We start from the raw sequence: 27892 nt of genomic DNA on the forward strand, positions 1-27892 counted from the left end.
GCCACATTTTGCTTATCCATTCATCCACTGACGGACGTTTGAATGGTTTCTACCTTTTGGCTATTGTGAATAATGCTACTGTGAACATTGGTGTGCAGATATCTGTTTGAGTCGCTGTTTTCAGTTCTTCTGGGTATTCACGTAGAAGTGGAATTGCTGGATCATATGGTAATTCTTTGTTTAACTTTTTGAGTGACAGCCTGCTACTGTGAACATTGGTGTGCAGATATCTGTTTGAGTCACTGTTTTCAGTTCTTCTGGGTGTTCACGTAGAAGTGGAATTGCTGGATCATATGGTAATTCTTTGTTTAACTTTTTGAGTGACAGCCTGCTTTTAAGTATTTTTTGAATCTGTTGAATTGATTATAACAGTGTGCCTCCTAAATAGTGTGTTTGTTCATAGTGTTCTTTTAATTCCCATAGTTTACATGTTAGGAATCAGAACAGTGAGGTCACCTTAAATATCAGACTCCAGGAACACCTGGCCAGGGTGGCAAGCTTTCTAGCCAGTGCTTCTCAGAAATGCATTCATTGTGTGCTTAGAGATCTTTGAAGGTGAGGATTTGCTCTGCTGGTGCCCAAATGTGTTGGTTAAACAATGGCTGTATCAATGGATGTAATATTTTCGGCTTTGGACCTTTCTATAGGGGTTGAGGAGACTGAAGAAGGCGGAAGACAGGCTGATGGGCTCAGCCGGTAGGCTCCAGTATCTCACCATGACTGCTGAAAATTCGACGCCAGGAGATCTGGCTCTGGCCCCCCTCGTCACTTGCAAACTCTGCCTGTGTGAACAGTCTCTGGACAAGATGACCACACTCCAGGAATGCCAGTGCATCTTTTGCACAGCTGTAAGTTTTCTTTGGTGCTTTCATCATGAGAACATACAAAGGGAAGAATTATAAAAGTACAGGATACATTTCTGTAGCTTACTGAGAAGCCAAGGTTTGCTACAATATGATCCTGCTTTGGAGAGCAATTCCACATTTGGATCTGTTTCCAAATAGTATCTTGAATGGTAAATCCAATATTTACTAGTTTTTAGTCAAAGTGTAATCTGTGTGTGAAATTTAATTGTTGGTTGAATAAGCAGAGTCTTTCTTTTCTTAAAGTTCTAGCTAAGGAACAAAAGAGACATTTTTAACATGCCTTAGTTAACTACTATCTGTAAGAAGCTGATCAGGTATTTTGAATGATGGAGAAATCAGGTAGCAATTTACGTAATTTTCTTTTATATACTTGCTCATCTCCGCAAAGCACGTGGCGTACAACTGTTTTACTTTGTCGTGTCTTCTTTTTTTTCTCCCTGTTTTCACAATATGCTGAGTGCTGCTTATTCCTCATAATAACCCTACAGATCTCCAGGGGTGGGCTTGTCTCTGTTAGTCTGACCCTTGGCATCAATGCCCATGACCTTTATTGCACGTTTCCCTAAAGGTCAGTTGGTTAAGGTATAAAGCTAGGAAACAGATTGATGATGAATTCAAAGTGACTACTAGAAGTGTGAACCCAGGTGCTCTTATTCAAATTTTCATTTCTTCAAATGTTTTTTGAGCTTCTGTCATGTGCCAGACACTCTGCTGGATGTCGGGAATATAAAGATGCATCAGGTACTTCCCACAGGGAAGATGAACACCATGAAGGAACTGTGCAAGAGTTTGGTGAAGCAGGCATGGCTCAAGGTGGCATACCACAGGAGTGTCTCACCATGCAGGTGGTGGAGGTGGGAGGGGCTTCCTGGCAGCTGTGAGCTCCAACTGAGGCTTTGAACAAGAGTTTGCAAACTGATGCCCCTGGGCTAAGTCTGGCCTCAACACATTTTTGTTTGGATCCCCAATCAGGAAATTTAAAATGACAAATTTTATAAATTTTTCATGAAAAGATGAAAAAGTGGTAAGATATAGCTAGTCTGGGCCTGCATTCATAGGCCCAGAAATAGATGACCCTTCCTCTATTTGTAGCACCTGCCTCTCTCCTGTATGTATTTAATCAGTTATACTTTTAAACTAAGGATGGGTTAAGAGTCAGCCAGAAGAGTGCTGGGCATCTCAGCGTTGTAGAGGGGAGAGCCCAGTGCCTAAATTACAATATTTACCATTTATCTTTTCTTTGGTAGGCCTTCTATTTGCGGAGTGTTAATAGTTATTTTACAGTAAGTACAATAATCACCAGACAAATGTGGGTTTAATCTCCTGACTTGTAAAGGAAATTGAATAGTTTAGTTACAGTGATCAGTGCTTAAATCAAGGAGAGTAAGGAGAAAGGAATCATTTAGGAAGTGGAATTGTTTATAAAGAGGCATGTTTACTAAGCATACTTTTTTAAAAAAACAGATAAAGTGAAATAAATTTTATTCCATCTCATTTGCTAGTTAATCAACATGATGCATTTTCAAGCTAGTTTATATCAATTTTCTTAAAAAAATTTTTTTTGGTTAAGATTGAGATAGAAGACTTGAAATGATTTTTAGGTAAAAAGGAAAGTGACTAAAATCCTTTTCTATGTTTTGAACTCTAGGATCCGAAGATAGAAAAGAATAGTATTATTTATCCATTCACCCTACAAATATCTAGTGAAGCAGCAACTGTGTCCCAGAAATTGTTCTAGGCACCAGGATTATTCAGTTAAAGAAACAAAACCCAGCAGAGATCCTTGTTCTTAGGAGCTTATGTTCTGTTGAAGGAAGTTAGAAAATAAATATAATAAATAGGTAAGTTAAATAGTAGTGGGCAATAAGGGCTTAGAAAAAAGGAGAGCAGGAGGTTAGGAGTGTGGGGGAGGGGGTGTTGCATTATAGTAGGGCGGTCAGGAGGAAGCCTCACTAACTAACATTTGTGCTGCATCTTCCTCGTCTTGTCAGCGTGTGTTGCTTTATAGGAAGTGAGGAAATGGCCTTGTCATCCAGGGGTGGCTTCAGTTTCCTTTGGTCTTGCTTTGTTTCTTGACGCTGTGCTTCAAAACAATTATTTCTCTGACTTTCTCACATGCGTTTCGGACCTTTGTTAATCCTTGAGACAAATGAGTCAGAAGCAACATTTAGTTCAAGCCAGGATGGAAATTTTTGTCTGAGGGTTACTGATGTTTAAAAGCTGGATATAGAATTCTGTTTTTGCAATGAGATTTAATGGTGTGGAATTCAAATATGTGCCTCAGTGTTGGGTAAAGAGTACACAAGCAAAAATTGTATTTCATGTTTCATTGTATTTCATTTCACAAGGAGCTGACGGTGACATATTATTGTTTCAATAGATCTTAGTTCCATTCAAAAGCAGTGCAACTGGTTCTCATTTCTGCTTCAGCATTTTGGGGGTGGGAGTTAGTACAATTTGATTATTCTGTCATCTAGATTCATACTTCCTCATTGTTGGAGAGCCCTCAAAAGCAGACAGTCAAATGGCTTGTTATTTTCGGAATCCCTCCAACTTTGCAACTTTTCATATCTGTAAATGTTACTGTTCCCAGACTTCCTGATACCCCATTCCCTATGATCTGCCAAAATAGTAAGCTGTATGTTTTGATTACATTAGTGTCTGTAAATTTGCAGTTGATATCAGACTCACCTGAAATACTAGTCTAACTTTTTTTTTAGAGCTTTTAGTTCTTCTTTTTTAAAAACTATTTAAAAATGTGTCTAATCGACTCATTTTAATTTGCATTCAAATTAAAGATATCAAGTATATTTTGTGTTTTCAAGGCTGAAAAGAAATTTGTGACCTTTTTTAGTATGCCATATACTACTAATTTCCAATTTTAAATATGGTTGGATGACATGTCCCGATTATTGGCTGGGAAAGACTTCTTGTGCATACCATATATTTAAAATGATTTTGCTAGGACAGTTCCCTCCACCCCACCTCAACAGGTGAAAATTCATGTGTAAAGGTCCTCCTGCTAGATATGGTGGTATACTGGTATATTTCTGTCAGTTTAATAAAGCTTTTTATACAGTCTGTCGTTGTCCTGTTTTTCCCTAAGAAGTATCTTTGACCATTTTGCTGTGAGCTTAAATTCTTTTGTTTCCAAGATTTGTGTGCCCTGGGTGTGTAGAATGGACAGATATGGAGTGTCTGACTTGACCAGTGGATATAAGCCAGCTCACTCCCTGTTTTCAGGGAGTCCTGGCCTTTAAGAGGCTCTGTGAAATCTTGTGGTTAAAAGGAAAGCAAGGGGATCCTGTTTAACTTCTCCTGAAGAGGCATTTCCATTTGACCAGGCTACCTTTTCCAGTGGAATACCTATTAACTTCCCTACAACCAGTGCTCTGAAGAATGCTGCTGTAAGTTATTCCATGTAGATAGTTTCTGATTTAAATGAGATCCAGAGAAATGAATATGATTGATGTTGCTTCAAATAATCCATCAATATATCTAATTTCTTGTTAAAGGAAACTTAACACGTTCTATTTGTGAAGTTGGCTTCTGTTACACTATTTGCTCAACTTTGATGTGCAGAAGAAAGTACAGTATGAAGCAAGGGAAGCTGAATATACAGAACAAAAATGGGCGTAGCTCTCAATAGCGTGACTAAAGTCATAGATCATAGGTGTGTTATAGAGCCAAAGAAGTTGACATTTTGGGGTTATGGAGAGGTGTTGTAAATTACTTGCTCTTGTAGTTGAAGGTTGAATATCTCAGGGATGTTAGTCTACTAACTATATGCAAAACGTATCTCTCTAACTCTCTTTTTTGCCTATGGATTTAAATAACACAAATATGAAAATTCAAATTTTCTTTTTCCGGCTTTTGCCACACACTCTTTCAGATAATACCATACAATTATAATTTAAGTGAAAAAAATTCACAAAAGTCAGTTATCAAAGGAGGGAAAATTTGTGGGTTTACTCCCTTGTGAGCAATATTTGCCTCTTTCATTTATTTTGGAAGCTATTTCTGTCAGCCACAAATTAAGGAATAATGAAAACACAGTTGTTGCTTGTTTTTATAACCTAGATAATTTCACCTGAAGAGAGTTGGTATGTTGGGCATGGCCTATTTACCTTTCAGATTAAAGACAGGATGTGCTAAGCAAAAAGAAAATAAAGTCCAGCCATATTCTTGCCTTTTTTCCATTACATTTTGTTGGCTCTAAGTAGTTAGAACTCCTTTTACTATTCATTTCTCTGAGCCAAATGGATTTTCCAATGTTTAAAAAAGTGAGAGGAAATATAAAACTTTTTAGACCAAACCCTTCTTTTCCTTGGAGCCTGTTGGGTGACCTTTAAGAAAAGCCCACATGTGGCCTGGGGGAAATTTATAGTTTGGGAAGATTGCAGTGTGTATGTTGGATGTACGTATGCACCCGCATGGGTTGGTAACTTCCAGATGAAGCAAAGAACACACAATGGTTCTTTTCTGGATTCTAACTGATATCTGCATTAGGAGAAAGGAATGCTGTTTTTTTCACTCCTACCTCCATTCTTTCCTTCCACTATCACATGGTAGTGAAGAGTACAGATATAGAGATAGGAAGACCAGGCTCAAGTTCAGGCTTTGCCACTTAATGGTGTGTGACTTTAGGCAAAGTCTTTGGCTTCTCTGAACCTTAGTTTCCTCACCTATAGAATGGAGGGAGGTAGGGGATGATAATACCCATCTCAGAGTGTTACAGAGGTGTCTAATGAGAGGTCTAGTAAAGGAACTGGTGCAGTGCCAAGCCTCTAGTAAGCTGGCATTGTATTATTCCTTTCTTTCCTCAGTTCTACCAGTATGCTGAGCTGTTCTGTTTTTCAGAAATGTTTCAGAGAAAGGAAATTCTGTAAAGACTTGACCAGCTTCCTCATTAGCCTTTTATAAAAGGTGGTTGTATAGGTGATTTCCACCTCACTACTGTTCCGAGACACCTACACACTAGCAATTAGGATAGACAGAGAAATTTCTCTGTTGGGTTTGCCCAAAGTGTGGCTTATGGTTGGATATTTCAACCGAGGATCTAGAAGTAAGACTTAGAGGAAAAGACAAAAATCAATACAACTTTGAAAGTGAATAGATGAGCATATTTCTGGTGGATGTAAAAGATTCAACGGAAGAGTGTCTCAATCTACCATTTATTTAAGAGCTGCTTACCCTCAATAAGAGTATAATATAATTACTTGTTGGCTTGATATTTTTAGTCTAGTATCATTTTAAGTTTCTTTTATTGAAAACTCTCTGGAACTGCAAGAAATAATGAGGCATCTTACTCCAGTAGTGTCACAGAACAATTTTCTGTCTCCTTTCCTGGTTGTGTGACCTGCTAACCTTCCCTAAAGCTTTCAGATTCTCCAGTTCTCTGGATTCCCATGTCTTCTAGTACAGAAGTAAATGGACAGAAGGAAATTCTGCCAGTTCAAATCCCTTTCTTATTCTTTTGGTTTCTGATACTAAAATATACTGGATTGCAAGGTGGGTTTTATGCTTTCCCTTAACTTTATCTTGGGTGATCAACATGAGTCAGTGAATTTATCTTTATCTTTGTTTACATGTAAATGACTTCAATATACTTGGTGCTTATACTTAAGAGTTTCAATGATAGTAATGTGGTGACTTTTGTATTTATCAGTCAAGTCACTGGTTTAAAACACAAATTTCACTGCTATATTTTTCCACTGACAACTGAGCTGCTGCAGGTCAGATAGCATCTGAGAAATAGGAGCAAACTGTAACAGCATGAGAAATGGATTCGAGATGACTCAAGAAGGAGTTGGCTTCCTGGACCTATGATCTCATCCGTGCCTAATGCTCACCCCTTACTTATTCAAGGAAAGTGGTAAAATGTGGTGAGAGGAAAGAACCCCGAAAGAAAACCCTACTCTTAAGGCCCTAATGACTGTGTCCTGGCATCATAGTCCGAGAATTGGAAGGGAACTTAGGTCTTCTAGTCTCTCTACCCTCCTGACGAAAGAAGTTCTTTCCTTGGAGGCCAGTATGGTTTGGCATTTAAGAGAATGAATCTCAAATCTGGTTGCCTGGCCTTCATTTATTCAACAAATATTTATTGTGCTGTGTATAGTTCTGATGGTCAGGGTGTAGTGGTGAGCCATCAGATCAAGGCCTGGTTTTCAGACTGCTGAAATTTTAGTGCAAGGCACAGACACTCACAAGTGAATACAGAAGCCAGATGAGGATAAACAAAGCAGAGTGAGGGGAGAGGGAGAGATATAGGAGAGGGGGTTTCTACTTTGTTAGATGGTCAGGGAAGTCTCACTGATAAGATATTATTGAAACAGAGACCTGAAGAACATGGGGAACAAGCTGTGTAGATATCTGGGAGAAGAGAATTTTAGGCAAAGGGAAGCAGTGTGGAGGTCTTAAGCTGGGAGTGTGCTTGGTACATTCAGATACAGCAAGGAGGCGTGTGTGGTGTGTGTGTGTAGGGGGAGCAGTAGGAGATGAGGTCAGAGATAGTGGTGTTAGTATGTAGGACCTTCGGACTATTCATGGTAAAGATTTCGGCCTTAGGCTGATGTGAGAACAGAAGCCTTTGGAGGGTTTTGACCCACAGGTTGACATTATCTAACAATGTTTTAAATGGATTAGTATTAGTAAGTGTTCTCCAGAGAAAAAGAACCAATAGGATGTATATATAGAAAAATACATATATATGTTTATATGCCTAAGTGTATAAAGAGATTTATTGTAAGAAATTGGCTCATGCAGTTGTGGAGGGAAAATCTCATGATCTGCTGTCTGCAAGTTGGAGACTCAGGAGAACCAATGGTGTAGTTCCGCTGAGTCCAAAGGCCTGAGAATGTAAGTTCCACTTCCAGCCTGAGGGCAGGAGAAGAGCAATGTTCCAGCTCATGCAGTCAGGCAGAGAGCATGAATTCTCCTTTCCTCTGCCTTTTTGTTTTATTGAGGCCCTCAACTGATCAGATGAGGCTCACCCACATGGGGGGGGGGGACAATCTGCTTTACTCAGTCTACTGATTCAAATGCTAATCTCATCTGGAAACACCCTCACAGGCATACCTAAAATTAATGTTTTACTGAATATCTGGGCACCCTGTGGCCTAGTCAAGTTGACGTGTAAAATTAACCGTCACAATCACCCTGGCGGCTACATAGAGAATGAACCACGGGGGCAAGGGTGAAAGCAAGGACACTACTTAGAAGGTAAATACAGTAATCCAGGTCAGAGATGATAGTGGTTTGGACCAACAGGTGGTAGCCATTAATGTCTTCTGGTGGTCTAAGTTTTCATTTTCTTTTATATAATATAGGGATAATGATAAATCATCTCAGAAGGTTATAGAGAGGGCTGCAGTAGATAATCTAGATACAGCACTTTGTGCTGTGCCTGGAATACAGCTGGCATGTATAGCTCTACTGGTTTTAATGTGATCATCCAGATTTTTCTTGAAAACCTCCAGGATTGGAGCATACCATAACACTGGCTATTCAACTATTGAAAATTGTGGTTCTAAACTATCTTTTCCTCTACATTCATTTGAAACCTGTTTCTATATAAACTCTACCTATTAGTACTAGTTCTGCTCTCTAGAACAAAATTGGTTGAAATGTAATTTTTATTCTACTCACTAGCTCTGTATTATTTGAATGAAGGTTATCTTTCTGTTAGAGGGCAAGGACAAGATTACTTATTAAAAATTCTCCCACAGTGTTCCCTCCGTTGTGGAGATATTAATAAATAGTACTTTATCTCCCCCCTCCCCTTCGGCTGACACAGTTCTTTTGGAATGAGCTCTATTTGCACAACATTCTTGACTTTGATCATAGGTTGAACAAGTACTTCAGGCTTTTCTATATTCTCTGAGAAAAGCATATGGTATTGGAGTAGGGGGTGGTACTATAATATGGAACAAGATTTAATTTTTTTTTCCCAAAGAAAGTTATCAAAAGATGGGAAGTTGGTAATCTATGCTTGTATGTTGTGGAGACCGCCCCCCACCCCCCGCCCGGCCCCACACATCCTTTTTTAAAGCATGCTTTGCCAAAGTTTAATTCTTTGAATCACATATCAGAATGTGATAGGCTTGTCACACATGCATTCCATGACCAGAGAGAGGGCAAAAGTGGGCAAAAAGTGAAAGAACTTTCCTTAATCTGCTGAGTCACCACAGTTTATTCTTTTGAAGTCGAACCTTTATTCCAGTCTCCTCTAGGTTTATTATGATCTTAGTCCTGATTCTGGTCTTCCATTTGGTACTACTGTGTACCTGTCAGTGTGCTAATTGTATGCATAAGGCATCACCTGTAGACAGGTGCTTCTCATGTGGGAAGCAGACCCTCTGAGAGAGGAAGTACAGTGTGCTCTGGGAACAAATGGGATCCCACCTAAACTCGACTTGAGGAAGTCAGAGAAGGTTTCGCAAGGGGCTGAGACCAAAAGATGAATAGGCTATTGCTTGATGGTAGTATTGGTGGGACTCTGAATAGGAAGAGTGCTACAGGGAGGAGGGGCTGCCACATGTGGAGGCACAGAACAGAGGAAGAGTGGCCAGCTGAGGAACCGAACTGAAAGACATCCCTGGAACTTACTGTCGGAAGTGTGAGTATGCTTGGACTTGAGGCTGGAGAGGCGAGCAAAGGCTAGATGAAGGGGCTTGTACAGCATGTTAAAGAGCATTATGGAAAGTTAAAAGAGCTTTGGGAATGGAGTCGGGAGGAGGAGGGCTTTGGCATAGGGTGGAGAATGGTCTGAAAGTGGGCAAAACTGGAGTAGGATGAAGGAAGGGGAAGGCTGAGAGCTCGGAGAACATCCTCATCACCGTTTTCTATATTTATTATGGTAGACTGCAGTTTTGAGGTCTGGAGTATCTAAATTATTTTCGTGTCCCCAATTTCTCCTCGTTCCTATCCATTTGGACACTAATGTCAGATCTCTTAAAATATTGCTGTCAAAATGCCACTACCATTAGTAAGGAGTCATGTGCTCCTATTTGAATCATATTCCTTAGTGCTGACTTTGAAGTTCCTCTGTGAACTTTTTTTTTTCCCTAAAGATTTTATTTTTTTCCTTTTTCTCCCCAAAGCCCCTCGGTACATAGTTGTATATTCTTTGTTGTGGGTCCTTCTAGTTGTGGCATGTGGGATGCTGCCTCAGCGTGGTTTGATGAGCAGTGCCATGTCCGCGCCCAGGATTCGAACCAACGAAACACTGGGCCACCTGCAGCGGAGCGTGTGAACTTAACCACTCGGCCACAGGCCAACCCCTCCTCTATGAACTTTTGACAGTGGTGATCCAGATGCCCTTCTGCTGCCTCTTAAATGAAATATCTCATACTTCCATGTCTTTCCTTCTTCCTAGAATCCTCCCCTTTTCTTTTGTTTTAACTCCACTAGCTCAATTCCTAGTGATGTCTCATTGCCTGGTCAAGGTGAACCTCCTTTCATTGTTCAACAAATATTTATTTTGACAAGCAGCATATTAGATTAGGGGGGATTTATGGGTGAAAAACTCACACGCGGTTCTTACCCTGGTGGTGTTGGCTACTCTAGTGTGAAATGATCATCTCTTCTCTGAAAGCATTTAGCATTTAAAATCAAATCAAATAGAAGATTTCATACAAATGTCTGTATTGCCTTATTTTCTAGCTGTTTGACATAGATCCGTTATATCTTCCCCCTAGACTTGAAGTTCGCTGAGGGCAGAAACCCAGGAAGGAATTAGGCATCATGAATTGTCATTGTTGTTGTCATAATAATAACAGCTAGCATTTATTGAACTTATTCGATGTGAAGCATTGTTCTAAGTGCTTTTTTTGTTTTCCTCCTTCTTTGCCCCAAAGCCCCCCAGTACATAGTTGTATATTCTAGTCGTAGGTCCTTCTAGTTGTGGCATGTGGGACTCCACCTTAGCATGGCCTGACAAGCAGTGCCATGTCCACGCCCAGGATTCGAACTGGTGAAACCCTGGACTGGCGAGGTGGAGCACGTAAACTTAACCACTTGGCCACGGGACCAGCCCCCTCTAAGTGCTTTCTCTCATTTTATCCATATAGAGGCCCAAATCGATCATTAAAAAATATCCCTATTTTAAACATCATGAATTAGATATACTGTAGTTCCTTGTTTACTAGTATAACAATTTTTTGGATTTGTGCATTCATGTTTTGAGAATCACTCAGCCATCCTAAGCAAATCATTTGCCTGATTGCCAGTTTCCAAAAGTACGAGGGACAGGCAGGAGCTATTGTGCAGAACCAGATAGCTGCTCCGGTTAACTGCGACTACTCCTACAAAGTTTGCAGTAATTTAAGGGTGGGATGTGCAGGATTTTAGTTCCTCTGTTTCTCTCTTTAGAAATAGGAAGCCAAAAGGCAAACGAAGGCACCCAACAGAAGAGTAAGAAGAAAAGGCTAATGGCTGAATTTTCTCTTCCCTTGGCTGCCAACTCCGAATGGCTTTCAGTCCTAGGCTGAGACTTCAGCTGGATGCACAGTTTTTGGTGATGAATTTCATTTCACGTACACTGATGGGGGTAGAGAATTTGATTAGAAGTATAGTGAAATGTCACTTACTTGTTTCCCTCCCTTCTATCCAATTTTGCCTTGCTCTCTTTAAATTATGTAATGCAAACTGATTTTAAAACAGAAGAAACCAGAAACCTCTAAAATATTGGTTATATGAACAGTTCATGTGTACCCCAATCCAGACTCTTTCTCTGTGTAACATAAATATATAGATGGGTACATATGCACATCAATTAATACAGAAATGAAATCTTTATTTATAGGTACTCTTCTTTTACATGAGTTTTACAAATTTAATGTAGTGTATTGTGGACGTATTTTTATGTTAGAGTATCCAGACCTACCTTCCTTTTTTTTTTTAAAGATTGGCACCTGAGCTAACATCTGTTGCCAATGTTTTTTTTTTTACCTTCTTCTTCTCCCCATAGCTGCCCAGTACATAGTTGTATATTCTAGTTGTGGGTCCTTCTAGTTGTGGCACGTGGGAGGCCGCTTCAGCATGGCCTGATGAGCGGTGCCATGTCCGCGCCCAGGATCTGAACCGGCAAAACCCTGGACTGCCGAAGCGGAGCACGTGAACTTAACCACTCGGCCACTGGGCTGCCCCTGTACCTTGTGTAGTGTTCTATGGTAGGGCTGTGTCAAAATTTATCTAACCAGGTCCCTCCTAATAATGGGCTAGTTTTTGCTATTATAAATGAAAATTTTTGTACTTATGTAAGTGTGAAAATATATCTCTCGAGGATAAATTTCTAGAAGTGGAATTGCCTAATCCAAAGTTATGTGCTTTTTAAAATCGATATATGTTGCCAAATTGCCTTCCCAATGTGTAGGAAAGCCCCGTTCTTTGACATTCTGAGTATTTTCAAATTTTTCACATTCTCTAATCTGCTATATGAAAAGAAAATGCTTCTTTTAAGGAGAAAGCAAATTGTAGCAAAACAAACTCATCCCGTGAATCTAACTTCAAAAAATATATGTTCTGTCCAGTGCTAGTACAGTTTCAGCTGATTTTACACCTTGGTATTCACAATACTATCAAGTTAGAAAAATGGACCATATCAAGAAAAATATAGGAGACATGGACAAAGGGAAAAATAATTCTCATAATGGTGGTCCTAAGGTGGTGGGAGATGCCTTATCATGAAAAAGTCTACGTTAAGTTACAAGATGTTACCAAGTAGGAAAGGAGATTTTAAAGATTTAGACAAGTGGAAGCCAAAAAAGGTTGTGAGCTAAATAGAAAATTCAGTTAACCCTAAAACCTCATTTTCTGAACATTTAAGTTCATCACAGACTGGTTATGTGGTGGATTCCAGATATGCATGGCACCTCCTGGAATCAGGCTGGACGCAGTCAATGCCTCATTTCCATGGAAATAAATAGCTCTGTGTTAACTGAAAGCCTCAATGGTTTTGAATCATTTCCACTGCCAGGAAGGAGGTCCTTTTGGTTGGACTCTTCTGGAAAGTGTTTGTGAGTTATTAGCCATGTGAATGTAGGGTTTTTATTCAATCTCTTTGACTCTCCATTTATTCATCTATGAAAAAGAAATCAAGGACAAGCAGGGACATTTGAGTACCTACCATGGAGTGTGTATTATGCAAAAGTAGTTTTATCCCCGTTTATTCTTACCCTCCAGTTTACAGATAAAGAAACCAGTGCAGAGTTAAGTAACTTGACCAAGATCCATACTCTTAATTCCTGGATCATAACGTGGTTTGGATGAAATGAGAACAAGCTCTGTGAAAATGCATAATAGACTGCCTAGCACATAGCATGTGCTTCCTAAATTGGGTTTGTTAGCATGGACAATGGATGAGCACCATATTAGGTTTTATGATCCTACCTGTGGTTTCTAAAGGTTGACAATGGCATATATAATGCAAAACTGGTTTTTATGTACATAAAAGTTTAGTCAGTACAAAGAAGATGTAGGGAGCAATTGATTTAAAAAACCCAAGGACTTTTCCAGAAACCAGAGAGCATGTAGTCTCAATACACCTGTGGCCATAGCCCCAGATTGAAGGAGTTGAGTGATGTGCCGTGAACTTTCAACTGTGTGACTTTGGGCAAGTTATTTTAGGAAACCAAGGACTGAGAGATTAAGAGGTCTGGGGTTTGCACACCTGGAGGCTCCCAATGTACTTGGTGTATATTCAGATGTTGAAACTGAAGTCAAGGTTCAAGCCGAGACCTCCTGGTTCGAAGACTGGTGTTCTCCCCCCGACACCCATCGTGTTTGTAGAAGTTACTGGTGTTCCCAAGAGGACTTCGTCTGGTGCTTGTTTCCAAATGATTCTGGGTGCTGAGGGTAATTAATGAATGGGTGACTCTCAAGCACGAGACCTTTACTGCAACTTGAAAAAAAATATTTATAGCTGTAATATCTGCTTTTCCTAGGTAGTGGTAAATACAGATTGTTTTAATATGGAATGGTGCCTAGTCTTTGAAAAACTTTATGATTTATGGTGTTGATAACCTTCAGAAGGAAAAAACGTAGTGTTTTCACATTGTAAAGATTCCACTATTTTCTCATGCGTTAGTTCTAATAACATGGAAATCATTGTGAGGTAGTGGGAAAGCAAGCAAGGGCCATGTCTCAGACCTTTGTTTAAATCTCAACTCCTATATTTACTAGTCATGGGAATTTAGGGTAAGTTACTGAACTGCTTTGTGTAAAATGGGGATCATACTAGACTCAGAGTTACTATGAAGATTAAATGAGATAATTTTAAGGTGCATACCATAGCTATCATAGGAGCTTGACAAATATTCTCCTTCCCATCGTCTCCTTTCCCTTGCCTCTCATATAATGAATATTTTAGTTCCAGGCCAGTGGTTCTCAAAGTGTGGTCCTCGGACCAGCAGCATCAGCAGCAGCTGTGAACTTGTTAGAATTATACATTCTTGAGCCCCATCCTAAACCTACTGAATCAGAAACTGGGGATGAGGCCATCTGTGTTTCAGTTCATCGTCCAGGGGACTCTGATGCACTGGTCTAGGGTATTTGCGGAGCGCTCCACTCGTGAAGCACATATGAATTGCTCACTATCATATGCTTTGAAATACATACGGTCCCTCTGTGTCTTTTGTGTCCACTGACACACGTTTCTGAAACAACTGATCACGTGGCTTTGACTTATGATCTTTGCCTTAATAGTCTCATTTGCTAGAATATGGTGCTAACTCAAAACATTTGGAAAGTGGCAGTTCACGGATAGTAACTAGGTTAGCTTTTAACAAGAGAGTTAACAGCAGTCTCGGATATGTAAGCCTATAGGTTTACTAAGAGAAAGAAAAGGAAGACTGGTCCAGATTACAGCAGTTAAAATGAAAAAAAGTAAGCACCACATATAAAACCCCCTGATTTCTAGAAATGTGTTTTTTAGAAAATGTCAAAAACATTCACATTTTTGCAAAATAAAGCCTTGGGGGAAAATTATGAGGTGAGGAATAGTTGCGTCTACATTATAAGTAGAAAGATATTCTGATTTTGCTATGGAGTAATTGAATAAAATCATTTCAAATTAATTTTGAATAAAACAGGATTGTTCCTAGTCAATCTTAGTCATTGTCCAACTTTTTCAGAGTTCGCATTTCTTAAATCTAATAAATTCTCTTTTGTAAATGTAACCAAGGAGGAAGTTGCTTAAAGTTTAGGTCTGTTCTAAACTGATAGTACTTAGTTCCTAACCATCACTGCATGGAGAGAAATAATATTCTCTTGGGGAATAACAGTATTGCTGTTGTCCAACTTCTGGGTCATTGATGTGAGCTGTTTTGCATGCTGGCTTTTAAGGTTATATCTTGTAGAAAAAAATGTAATTGCTGATGAATTAGCATCATTCTCTCATTTATATAGTGTAAATATTCTTTTAAAATTTCAAAAATTTAGATAATCTCTAATATTGCTACCATTAGTTTTAATTAAGATTTTATTTCACTATAATTTATTCAAACTCTGATTTAAATACTAATACAGACGTTGGGGAAACAACAAAATCTGAGATTTGGTGAATGGTGTAATTTTATTTTTGCTTTTTAGTTAAAAAAAATTGTACAACAGTTCGTTATGATTGTACAGTTGTATTTCAGACGTACAACAAAGGTGAAAGTATTTTAACAATGTATATCTGTATTCCCATGACCTCTTAGATTCTAACATTAACTTTTTACTGTACTTGCTTTATCGCACATCTATCTATCCATTTATCCTTCTGTCCTTCGTAGGGTGTAGTTTTAATACACACTGTGACTTCTCTAGTAGAATGTATTACTACATTCTCCAATGTGTTTTCTTAGACTGATTGAAAGGTTATACTTTATGCAGATAACTTGCATAGCCCTACATCAGGGTTCGAGGAGTTTCTTGACCCTTTATTAACTTGGGGTTCGTTCCCTTCCATGTTGCTGAGACTTTATGTGCACTCTGAAAGAGTCAGAAAGGCTGCTTGAGAGTTCCAATAGGGATTCTTTAGGTGCACAGGAGGAGAAGGAAGACACTGATAAATGAATCCAGTGGAATCTACCCATGTTTAATCCAGAATGTGCTTATTCTCACTGCCTGTCCTGGGCCCTTTGGCCAGGGCCTTGGGGCCAGCTGAGGGCTGGCAGTTCTGAGGTCTAATGTTTCTTCGGAGGAAATGGAAGGACGTGAACTTGGCAAGCCTTGTTGTTTCCTTTCTCCTGGAACCATTGGTTGCTTCTCTGGGCATACTGTGTTGTAAGATAGCACCTTGCACAGATGGTTCTCTTGGGAACTAGTATAAGAATTGGGGCCTCGCTCTGTTCAGAAATGCAGCACAGGTGGGATAAAAGGGAAAACTTCTGAAAGGTCAGTCATAGAATTATTGAATTACTTGTGTTGGAAGCAGATCTTTCTGATGCCAGTGTCTGCTCTCTACTCTGATTGAAATTTCTTCCAGTTTAGCAGATTTAATGGGCTTTGTTGTGTGGACTGGACCAGACTGAAGCATTTCCAATGGATTTCTCTTCAGAGCTATTTCTATCTCTGAGTTTCTTAATTTAGATGTTTCGTGATCACTTGAGATAAAGATAGGAGTGTTTGATCACTCTTGTTTGGTGGGAACTGGAGGTACTTTTGATTGGGGCCCGGATTCAATCTCCCATTTTGAATGACTGTTCTCAAACTTACAAGGTGGATCTTAGCACCCTTTTCTAGAAAAAGTAACAGCACTATTTTGGGGTAAAATGTTTAAAGGATCTCAATCAGAGCTTTAAATTTTGTATTTATATGTAATTTCCCCCTTAAGCTTCCTTTACTATTTCTTCTGGAACTAGCCAAATTCATGCAGTATCCATGGAGATGTTGGTTAGAAAGGAGTCCTTCCTTCCTATGAAGATCATGCCTCTGAACATTGCAAAATTACTTAAAGGCAATGACGATGGATGTGTTTTCCTTGATAAGACTTGAGGGCATGGATAGTGTCGAACTAGAAGTTTTTAGATTTGGTTACACGTTGGAATCACTTTGAGAGTTTAAAAATACTGATGCCAGTTTAACAAGGATGCAGACTGTAAGATCAATATACAAAAATCAATTGTATTTCTATACACTAGCAAAGAATAGTATGGTAATGGCATTAAGACGACAATTTCATTTACAATAATATCAAAAGGAATAAAATACTTAGGATTAAATTTAACAAAAGAAGTACAAAGGTTATACTCTGACAACTATAAAACATTGGTGAAGGAAATTCAAGAAAACTAAATAGAAACACACCCCATGATCATGGATTAGAAGACTTGATGTTGTTAAAATGGAAATATTCCCCAAATGGATCCACAGATTCAGCATAATTCTTTTCAACACCCCAACTATCTTCTTTGCAGAAATTCACAAGCTGATCCTAAAACTTATATGGAAATTTGAAGGACCTAGAATGTCCAAAACAATCTTGAAAAAGAAAAACAAAGTTGGAGAACTCACTTTCTGGTTTCAAACTCTACAGCACTATGTTAATCAAAACTGTGTGATACCATCATAAGAATAGACAGACGGATCAATGGAATAGAATAGAGTCCAGAAATAAATTGTTATGTTTATTGTCAATTGATTTTTATCAAGGGTGCCAAGGTGATTCAAAGGGAAAGGAATAATTTTTCAATAAGTGGTGCTGGGACAACTGGATACCATTTGCAAAAGAATGAAGTTGGACTGCTTCTTCACAACATGGACAAACATTAACTCAAAATGGATTATAGACCTAACTGTCAGAGCTAAAACTATAAAACTCTCGGAAGAAAAAATAGAAAATAGAATTTCATGACCTTGGGTAAAGCAAAACATGAACAACAATAACAACAAAATAAATTGGATTTCATCAAAATTGAAAACCTTTATAAACTTCAAAAAGTGGACACCATCAAGAAAGTGAAATGGTAACCCACAGAATGGGAGAAAATATTTGCAAATCATATCTGATAAGGGACATATCTATAATATATAAAGAACTCATAACTCAATAATAAAGACACAAATAACCCAATTAAAAATGGGCAAAGGATCTGAATAGACGTTTCTCCAAAGAAAGTGTATAAATTACCAGTAAGCATATGAAAAGATACTTAAAATTATTAGCCATCAGGGAAATGCAAGTCATAACCACAATGAAATTTCACTTCACACGCATCAGGATGGAGAGAATAAAAGTCAGACAGTAACAAGTTCTGGTGAGGATTTGAAGGAATTGGAAGCCTCATACACTGCTGGTGGGAATGTAAATGTTACAACTGCTTTGGGAAATAGTCTAGCAGTTCTTCAAAAGGCAAACATGGAGTTAGCATATACCACATCCATGCCTAAGTATATACCCAAGAGGAGTGAAGACATATACCTACACGAAAACTTGTACATAGATGTTCATAGCAGCATTATTCATAATAGCAAAAATTGGAAATAACCCAAATGTCCATCAACTGATGAATGATAAATAAAATATGGTATATAAATACAATGGAATATAACTAAGCCATAAAAAGAAATACTGATACAAGCAACAACATGGATTAACCTTGAAAACTTTATACTTATTGAAAGAAGCCAGTCACAAAGGACCACATATTGTATGATTCAATTTATATGAAAGTCCAGAATAGGCAAATCCATAGAGACAGAAAGTAGACTGGTGGTTGCCTAGATTTGAGGGGGTGGGGAGGGGATTTGGGGGAGAAATGGGGAGCGACATGGGGTTTCTTTTGGGATTATGAAATCTTCTAAAATTCGTGTGTGATTGTTGTACAACTCTGTGAATATACTCAAAACCGTTGAATTGCACTCTCTAAATGGGAGAATTGTATCGCGTATGAATTATAGCTCAATAAAGCTATATATATACAAAATACACAGACTAGTACATATACTTGTGTATAAAATGCTGATGCCTGATCCTTCCCTTAGATGTTCTGAATTAATTGGTCTGTGGTATGGTCTGCACATTGGACTTTTGGAAAGCTCCTCAGATGATTCTATTAAACACTCAGCGTAGAGAGTCTTTGTCCCAGACCTTGTTACTCAAAAGTGTCAGCAACATCAACAAGACCTGGGAGCTCCTAAGGAGGGCCCACCTCAGATCTACTGAATCAGAATCTGCATTTCTAACAGGATTCTTGTGTGATTCTAATGGACATTAAAGTTTCAGAAGCATTGTCAGTAAGGAGTTGAATAGTAAGGCAGGTGTATGTTATCTTGCAGTTCACTAACCTCCTGTTGAAACACTCCTCTTCCTTCTACCTGGGGCTTCCTCTGAAGGCTGCTCTTTTGGGTTCCTGTACCCTATTCCAACATGGGTGTATACAGAGGAGGGTCTTCCCCCACACCACCTAGCAATTCTTGGACACCAGCAGGGTGTCTGAGAATTCAACTCAATTCTGACACTGTCTGCCCAGGGATAGTGCCAAATTCTATAGGTTAAGAGTTAGTCCTACAAGCCTCCCCACAACCTTCGGACACCAGTCACAAGCCCAGGTTGTTAACTGTACTTCTGACCTACTGGCTATAAATTAGAGGTTCCCACAGCCTCCTCCTTGGATTCGGTTAATTTGCTAGAGTGGTTCACAGAACTCAGAGAAGCATTTTACTTACGAGATTACTGGTTTATTATAAAAGGATACAACTCAGGAACAACCAGGTGGAAGAGATGCATAGGGCAAGGTATGGTGTCCTCCCAGAGCACACCACTCTCCCCAAATTCCATGTGTTCCCCAATCAGGAAGCTCTCTGAACCTTGTCCTTTGGGGTTTTATGGAGGCTTAATTACATAGGCATGTTGATGAAATCATTGGCCACTGGTGATCATTCAACCTCTAGCCTCTCTCCCCTCCCTGGAGGTCAGGAGTGGGACTGAAAATTCCAACCGTCCCATCACAGAGGTGGTTCCCCTGGCAACTAGCCCCTGTGCTTAGATGACCTAGGGGCATTCCAAAAGTTACCTCATTAACATAACAAAAGACACCTTTATCTCTCTCACCACTAAGGGAATTCCAAGGGTTTTAGCCCCTAAGTGCTTAGAAACAGGGACAAAGACCAAATATGTATCTCTTATTGTGAATCACAATATCACAGCTGCCTTTCCTAGTAGTGTCCCATAGTTTCCAGTGTTTCTTGTCCCTAAAAACATAGCTGTCTTATATCCATTTCTTCAGGGCTCTCTGCCCTCTGCTAGGGAACAACTGGCCTATGCAACTAACCAGTATTAATATCTTCCTGCCGTAATTATTTGTGAATGGTGACAGGAGCATTCTAGAGATAAGGTGTTTTTTTTTTAATTAATTGGAATTTATTTTTATTGCGGCAACATTGGTTTATAGCAATATGTAAATTTCAGGTGTACCTTATTATATTTCGATTCCTATGTAGATTACATCATGTTCACCACCCCAAGACTATTTACAGTCCATCACTGCACACAGGTGCCTAATCATCCCTTTCACCCTGCTCCCTCCCCGCTTCCCCTCTGGTAACCACCAATTCTATCTCTAGAGATAGGGTTTTAATCAAAGAAATCTAAAGGTTGAAATTTCTGGTAACATTGATAGGTGGAATGAGTGGAGAGAGTGAGACTTGGGGTGGGGGATACATAATTATATACACCTAATTTTCAAATCCTAATTATAATAAGTACTACAAAGGAGAAATAAAGAATCCTTACAATTATGGATGGGTTTTACGCAGGTGACAGAGGGGATCAGACTTAGATTTTTTAAAAGTTCCTTTTGCCTGCAGTGTGGAGAATTAATTATAAAGAGGCAGAAACAGATACGGGAAGACTAGGGAATAAGCTAAGGCAGAGGCCCAGGTACCAGGTAATGGCGAGTGGTCTGGAGTCACAGCAGAGGAGATTGAGAGGTGAGCATTTAGGAAATGCGGTTGATAGGACTTGGGAATTTATTAAGTCATGGAATAATATGTTGTAGTACCTTCTACATGTTTTTCTGGGATCCATCATAGAGCAAGACAAAGTTCGGCTTCTAGCCAAACTTCCAGTGGGGCAAGAAGACAATACACAAGTGAGTAATATTATGTAGTGGTAAGTGCTGTGAAGAAAAATAAAGCAGTGTAAGGAGGCCTGAAAGGGGAGAGAAGGTTGGCCTTTTTAGCCAGGGAAGGACTATCTGAGGAGGTAGCATAGAGCAGAGCCCTGAATGAAGGGAGAGTGAGCCATCTGGGAGAAGAGCATTCTAGGAAGAGGAAATGGCACAAACCAAGAAAGGAGAGGAGCAAGTTTGACATGTCAAAGAAGTAGTGAGAAGGCTCGTATTCCCAGAGTAAGGAGGGAGTCTGGTGGAAATGAGCTCAGAGCGGTAGCTAGGTCCTTCAGAGCCATGGGAAGGAGTTTAAGAGGCAATCTAAATGAGATGCATGTTCACTGGAGAATTTGGGGCAGGAGAATAAACTATAAGTTACATTTAAAAGAAGATGTATTAAGGAGCACCCTGGCTGAGTGTGAAGTAGAAGCCAAGAGACCAGTGAGGAGGCTATTGCAGGGTTCCTTGAAAGAGGAGACGGTGACTTGAATTGCAGTGGCAGTGGTGAGAAGTGGGTAGATTTGGGACCTGTTTTGGTTGTGGAATTTGAGGAAAAGGGGAATCAAGGATCACAGTGTTTTTGGGGTTTTCTTTGGCTAAGCAACTGGGTAATTGGTTCCATTTACTGAGATGGGGAAGACCCGGCGTGTGGGGAAGCAGATTTGTTGGTATGTTGGGGAAGGTGGCTTCAGCAGCTCTGTTAAGTTAAGTTTGAGGTGTGTTTAGACAGCCTGGTGAAGATGTCTGGTAGGCGTTTGTTGGATATAAGGGTAAGAGAGAAGTGTCATAGATGACTTCTGGGTTGTACAGCCGGATGGATGGAAATGCCATTCACAGAAAAAACACAGGACAAGGACTGGATTTAGGGGAAAGGATCATGAATTCAGTTTTGTATTTGTTTAGTGTGAGGTCCCTCAACACTCAACAGCCATTCAAGGATGAGTATGGTAAGTACCCAGTTTGATGTACAGGTTTGGAGTACATAAGGAGAGGCCTGGCCTGGAAAAATCACATTGCGATTATTTGGTTTACTGACTGAGATTCAGCTAAGAAAACGGAAATCACTCCAGGTCTTTCAAAAAAGGCAGTTTGATAGAGGCGATTGGTTATAAAGGTGATGGAGGACTGAGAAGCCAAATAGGTCAGTGAAGTACCTGGATATTAGCAACAACAGGAAGCCACTACTACCCTAAGGGCTGTGGGGAAAAAGAGGAAGAAAAGGTATTACTAGGACCCAGAAGTTGGGCTGTCTGATGAGGGCTAGAGCCATGGTGGGAGCTGGGACCATGGGGAAGAGTTCTATCCAGTAGGAGCAGGAAGTACAGCCATTGTCAGATCATTATAGGAAGCAAAGAGTAGGGGAGGAGAATTGCACCCACACTCGATTTTTTCTGTAATGCTTACCATTGCCAAGTCTCCCTGGAACCTGGGAAATATATTCTCTGCATTAAGAGCAGAGCGGGAAAGTGGGGAATGGATCTGAGAGCAGATAGACAGTGAACAAACACAATTGGTTGTATCTAGTTAATGAGGTGACCGCAAGGAAAGTTTTACACTTTCTCTACCAGAGAAGAGAGTTTAGATCCCATGCTGAAATTCCAGCATTTAAATATTGAGTGGAGGAAGACAAAAGAGGTTGAGAAAGGGTGGCCAAAGAGGAAGAATGATAATCAGAGAAGTGAGGAATTCTGAGGGCAAGGGAAAGAAAGTTTCAAGAAAGTAGGAGTGGTTAGCAGTCTTATACCACTGAGAGGTCAGGAAGGAAGAAAATGTGTATTGGATTCCATGATCTGGGAGTCACTGGTGACTTTAGACACCCACTTCTGTTAAGTTGTAGGGGAGGTACTGTGAGGGAGTTGGTGAAGAAATGAGAGAAGTGAGGGCAGATAACTCTTTCAAACATTTGACTCTCAAGAGGAGAGGAGTGAAAAAGGCAGTATACAGCCAGGAAGAGGAGTAAGGGAGGGCTGTTTTTCTTTGTGGTTTTATTATTATTTTTCTTTAAGTAGGATATTTTTGGACATGTTTAACTTGAGAAGAAGGACCCAATAGATAGGGAAAAATTCAGGACATAAGAAAGAAAATAGATACTTGCGTAAATTTCTTGAAAGACAGGAGGGAATGGGAACCAGAAATTAGTGGAGTTGGCCCTGGAAGGTGGAGTTGGCTCCTATGTGTTGAAGGAGGGAAGAAGAGAGGAAGAATGCAGGTGGGGTTTATAGGTTTCAGTGATTGGAGCTCAAGGAGTTTTTGCCACAAAGCTGGTAAGTGATAGATTCAGGCTTCCAGCTCACACAGAAATCTGAGCGTCTGCCATGTGCCAGATCCTGTGAGAGATGTTTCTAGGGGATATGAAGAGGAATAAGATATGATCCAGACCTTGATGGAACTCCTGGGCTATTGGGGAGACAAGTGAGTTCACAGTCACCTAGAGTGTAGGGTGCTAACCACTGTGTTGTCAACATGAACAGCATACTTCAATTGTTAACATCTAGTGTTACCTAAGGTGGTGAGAGGAATGTTGGTAAATAGGGAGGAGAACCCATGTCTTCTGGAGAAATGAGGGAGACGGGGCCATTGTGTAGTTTATAAAATTCTCTTTGGATAATCTGATATTCTGATATGTTCCCAAGGGAAAATGCCATATCACCAGCCCCACTGCCACTGAGAATCACAGTGTTCTCCTCCTCTTTATGGATTTATAGGGATTCCTTTAGAAGGGGAACATAATTGGAACCCCAATACTGAGCTATTTTCAAATCACTTTTATTATGGTCTCACTTAAACTTATACAAACGTAATACAAGGTACAAGCACATTTAGACTTATATCACTTAAACAACAAGAGCATCAGAATAAATGTATGAGCTGAATATTAACTAAAATTATAGACCAGTAAAATTTAAGTTGTGGTCTAGTGGTTAAGATTCGGCACTCTCCCCACCATGGACTGGTTGTCATACTGTGGTGGCTGCGTGTTGCTGTGATGCTGAAAGCTATGCCACTGGTATTTCAAATACCAGCAGGGTCACCCATGGTGGGGAGGTTTCATCGGGGCTTGCAGACTAAAACAGACTAGGAAGAAGGACCTAGCCACCCACTTCTGAAAAAATTGGCTGTGAAAACCCTGTGAATAGCAGGGGAGCGTTGCTTGATACAGCACCGGAAGGTGAGAGGATGGCACAAAAAGACTGGGCAGGGTTCTGTCTGCTGTACACAGGGTCTCTAGGGACTGGAATTGACTCCACGGCACTAACAACAACAGAAATTTAAGTTAACGTTAATATGATAGATGATGTTTAGTTTCTACTAAATCACGTTTTATAGTTAGACTCTAAGTTTGGCGTGTTCCAGTGAAGAAGTGGTAATTCAATCTTGCCACTTGTCTGCGTCGCAGTCACTAAAAATCTTGCCTTGTACAGCTTTCACTGGGCCCGGATACTTCCATTATTTTTTAATCTGCTTGTGACAGTGGAAGCATTCCTACCTGGCAAAGGAGGACTGCACCACAAACTCAAGTGTGAGCGTTGAAATTGAGTGGAAATGGGGTGTTCCCTGAGGTGGTCCAAAGCTTGCTTTTTTTAATATTAAATAAACATAAAGTGGAAAAAACCTTGCTATGAAGAACTCATAGGCTCCCAAGAATACACCTTTGCACCTGGTTTGAAAACTACTGTGCTAGCCAGGTGTCAGGATGCTGTGAGAGCAGATGGGCTGGGTGTCATACCAGACTTGGGGGCAAGAAAAGGAAGACTTTCTTGAATAACAGAAGCTTAAGGATGAGAATTGTAAAACTAAGGTCTCTTTTTACCCATACTTGTGGCTTGTTGTTTGACTTGGGGCTTCTTTTTAATCATCTGGTACCAGGTTTCCCTAGCAGTCCTCTGATGTCCTATATGGTTGGCAACGGGATTTGAAGGTGATCTCATCACTAGTGGTATCGTATTTGTGAAAAGCCAAGGTTTCTGAAAGGGGTTTTGTAAGGAAAATTTCAGGATCATACTGCATCAGGAAACAACTTATTGCCTACCTATAGGTGATTGCTTTCTTTGAATTTTTTCAAACCATTATACATTTCCAAACCAGGATGCTTTTGGTGTGTTAAAAGGATTTTGAATTGGGAGAGATTCCATCTTGAGTTGTACTAATAATTTAACTCCACAGCATCCAACAAAGAAGGCTTTATTCTTGGATCATGTCTAGAGATCATAGTCCAAACTGGAGTAGCCAGAATATTGGCCTCCATATGAGATGTTGTTTAGAACACACTTGAGACGTTGGGATGTACTTGTGTACTGAGGCTGAGAAGTGTTGGCCTACATTTTATCAAAAATCCATTTATTAAATACCCTACAGCATTGTACCAGGAATGATAAAAAGCAAAACAGACATTCAGGGCCTGTCTGTATTTTGACCTTTAAGTGCTTTCTGCCTCCTCACCTTTCTTCCCACCCGTGGCTGAGCTAGGGATGAGAAACCCTAGGTCAAGAGTTCACTAGCTCAGCCTCAAGTCAAGGGGGAGTTGCCAGTCCTTCTTTGACCTCAGGGCTACAGCACCTGCATCCAGAAGCACCCAAGATCCTGGGGATCACTTTAAACTTTCAACTAATGTCAGCTATTACCTCCTTCCTCCCCAAAATACCTGTTCTCTTCTTACCTTCCTTCCCCACCCTCATGAGACTGATCTCCAGGAGTTACATCTCTTTGCGGACTTTCATGTCTGCATGCTTGTCAATAGTTCAGAAACATCTATTTCATTCTCCAGTTACACTTTACATTTGCATACCCCTTTTCACTTTTCAGAGTATTTTCACCTATTTACCCTTGTGGAAGACTCTCCATTTCCATGAGAGTAGCCTAGGCAGGTGGTATTGCCCCATTTTATCATTGAGAGTGCTGTAGCAAGAGAGGTTAACAACTTAACCAAGATGCAGAGGGGACTTTACAGCTCGTACTTTAATCTTGATCATTAGAATCTAAGTTCTGTTGATGATTCATTATAATGCTTTTTTTTTCCTTAGAGAAAACCCATAAGAAAGGTAGAATCTAGTGATGGAAAATGAGCAGTAGTATAGTAAATATATATATATGTGTGTGTATATATATTGTTCTTGGGTGCATACATAGCAGCTTTGTCTGAATGTTGTAGCCCTTTTGGCTTGTCCACCTAATAGAGGAGAACACCTTATGAAGAATGCCCTTTGGGACATCGGAAAATAACACCCCTGAAAGGGGTCTAGGAGAAATCTCTTTCTGGGAAGATTCCATTGTACATAATTCATAGGCTCTCAGGGTTGGAAGAGACAATACAAGTCATCTGGTTCCCCAGGTGTTTGATGGTTAAATCCTTAGTTAGATCCCGTCTGAATACTTGAGGGCAGTCGAGTGATTTTGAGGAACAGTCTTTTTTATTATATATAACCCTTCATGGCTTAAAAATGTTTCTTTGTTCTACCAAACTAATTAAGTGAATTGTTGATTATTCAAAAGGAAGAGTTGGGGTTTTTTTTCTTGGGTCATCAGGATTTTTGAAATGTTCTGTTTGAAACATCTCCTTCAGTATGTGTTAGCTGCTATGAAAATTGCATATTTAGACATCTGTTTAATGCTATTGTTTAATGGAATGTAATTTTTTTTTTAATGTGACTAAGTGATGGTTGTTTTCCTTTCTCTCAGTGTTTCCCTGTCTTTATTTACAAGCTAAATGCCAGTTCCTTCCAGAATTGTTAACCGTTTATTTATGTTTTATTTGCATAATGTGCACTGGGGTGCATGTGAGTGTTTTCACTTCTTTTGTGCTTTAGCTAGAGATATTGAAGAGGAGAGGGAGGGTTTGAGATTAGATTTTTGGTGAAAGTTGTTGGAGGACATATAATGAACCTAAGGCACTTGAAAATTCAAGAAGCAACAACTAGAGCTGATTGTTGTTCCTCTTTGTCTTTGAGTGGGAATGGATGCTCATAGTGATGGAGTGTCAATTGCCTGTGCTGTACCATTCCTTAGCAACTTGCACTTATAAATCGCCATTTTGAACTAGTGTTTCTTAGAATTTAAAAAAAAAAAAGGAGGGGGCATATAGACTTATACCCTGTAGTCACTATATACAGCTCTAACTTCTCTCCTAAAATCGTGGTCACATAATATTGTGGCCAGGAGAGTCCTTGTGGGAAGCTTCAAAATTCATTGGGTTTATATATATGGTGGTAACAGTGTATCTAAGAACGTTAGATTAGAAATAGAACATTCGTTATAAACTCTTGGGAAAGCTTAGCGATTTCAACTTTACACATTTGCAATATAAGTTGAAATGAATTTTTTTTTTTTGCCCATAAAGACTCACAAAATCTCTTTAGTTCCTACTGAACTCTAAGCTTTTTCTATAGATGCAAATAGTTCTAAGGAGAGGCTTGAACTGAGGTGTGTGTGACGTTCTGTTACAAATGTCTGCTCTGTTTATGGAGCTTCTCTACCACAAGTGGTTTAACTGGTTCCCTGAAGGGAGTGGAGAAAGGGTAGTCCCAGAAGGTCAAAAGATTAACATTTCCCCACAAAGTTTTTGGTAGAAAAATCAAAGACCAGGTGACATGGAGTAGAAATATAACCAAATATTCTGCAATTTGCAAATTTTCAAAGGGCTTCCTTGTACAAAATTTCAGGTTTGTGTTTGTGTGTGTGAGTGTTTTAAACTCTGTGGGGTAAACATAACGGGTATTATTATCCCCATTTTAAAACTTAAGGGAAGCAAGTCTGGTCATAGTTTAGTTTTCCCCTTGTCGCCTGATAGGTGGCTCTGGGGCCAGAGCCCAGATGCTGGGATTTGACGTTCATTGCATGGTTTCCTTTGCTTTCCTCAGATACCTTCCCCTTGAGCCTGGAGACTGTACATTTCAGAGTCTTTCTACTTACATTTCAAGTGGCAGCTGGGAGATCAAG

At 39.7% G+C, this 27892-nt stretch overlaps 1 protein-coding gene across 10 annotated transcripts in view; it reads left to right on the forward strand.

Annotated features, from left to right (window-relative positions):
• Window positions 1-27892, forward strand: part of RNF144B (ring finger protein 144B) — a 167847-nt gene that overhangs the window by 102926 nt on the left and 37029 nt on the right. For all 10 annotated transcript variants that reach the window (XM_070584141.1, XM_070584139.1, XM_070584138.1 and 7 more), the window contains one exon: window positions 648-848. In XM_070584141.1, coding sequence (XP_070440242.1) covers window positions 684-848 — 165 coding nt within the window. In that variant the 5' untranslated portion in view covers window positions 648-683. The remainder of the gene's footprint in view (window positions 1-647; window positions 849-27892) is intronic.

The sequence above is a fragment of the Equus przewalskii genome, chromosome 19, assembly GCF_037783145.1.
Source record: "Equus przewalskii isolate Varuska chromosome 19, EquPr2, whole genome shotgun sequence".
NCBI lineage: Eukaryota > Metazoa > Chordata > Mammalia > Perissodactyla > Equidae > Equus > Equus przewalskii.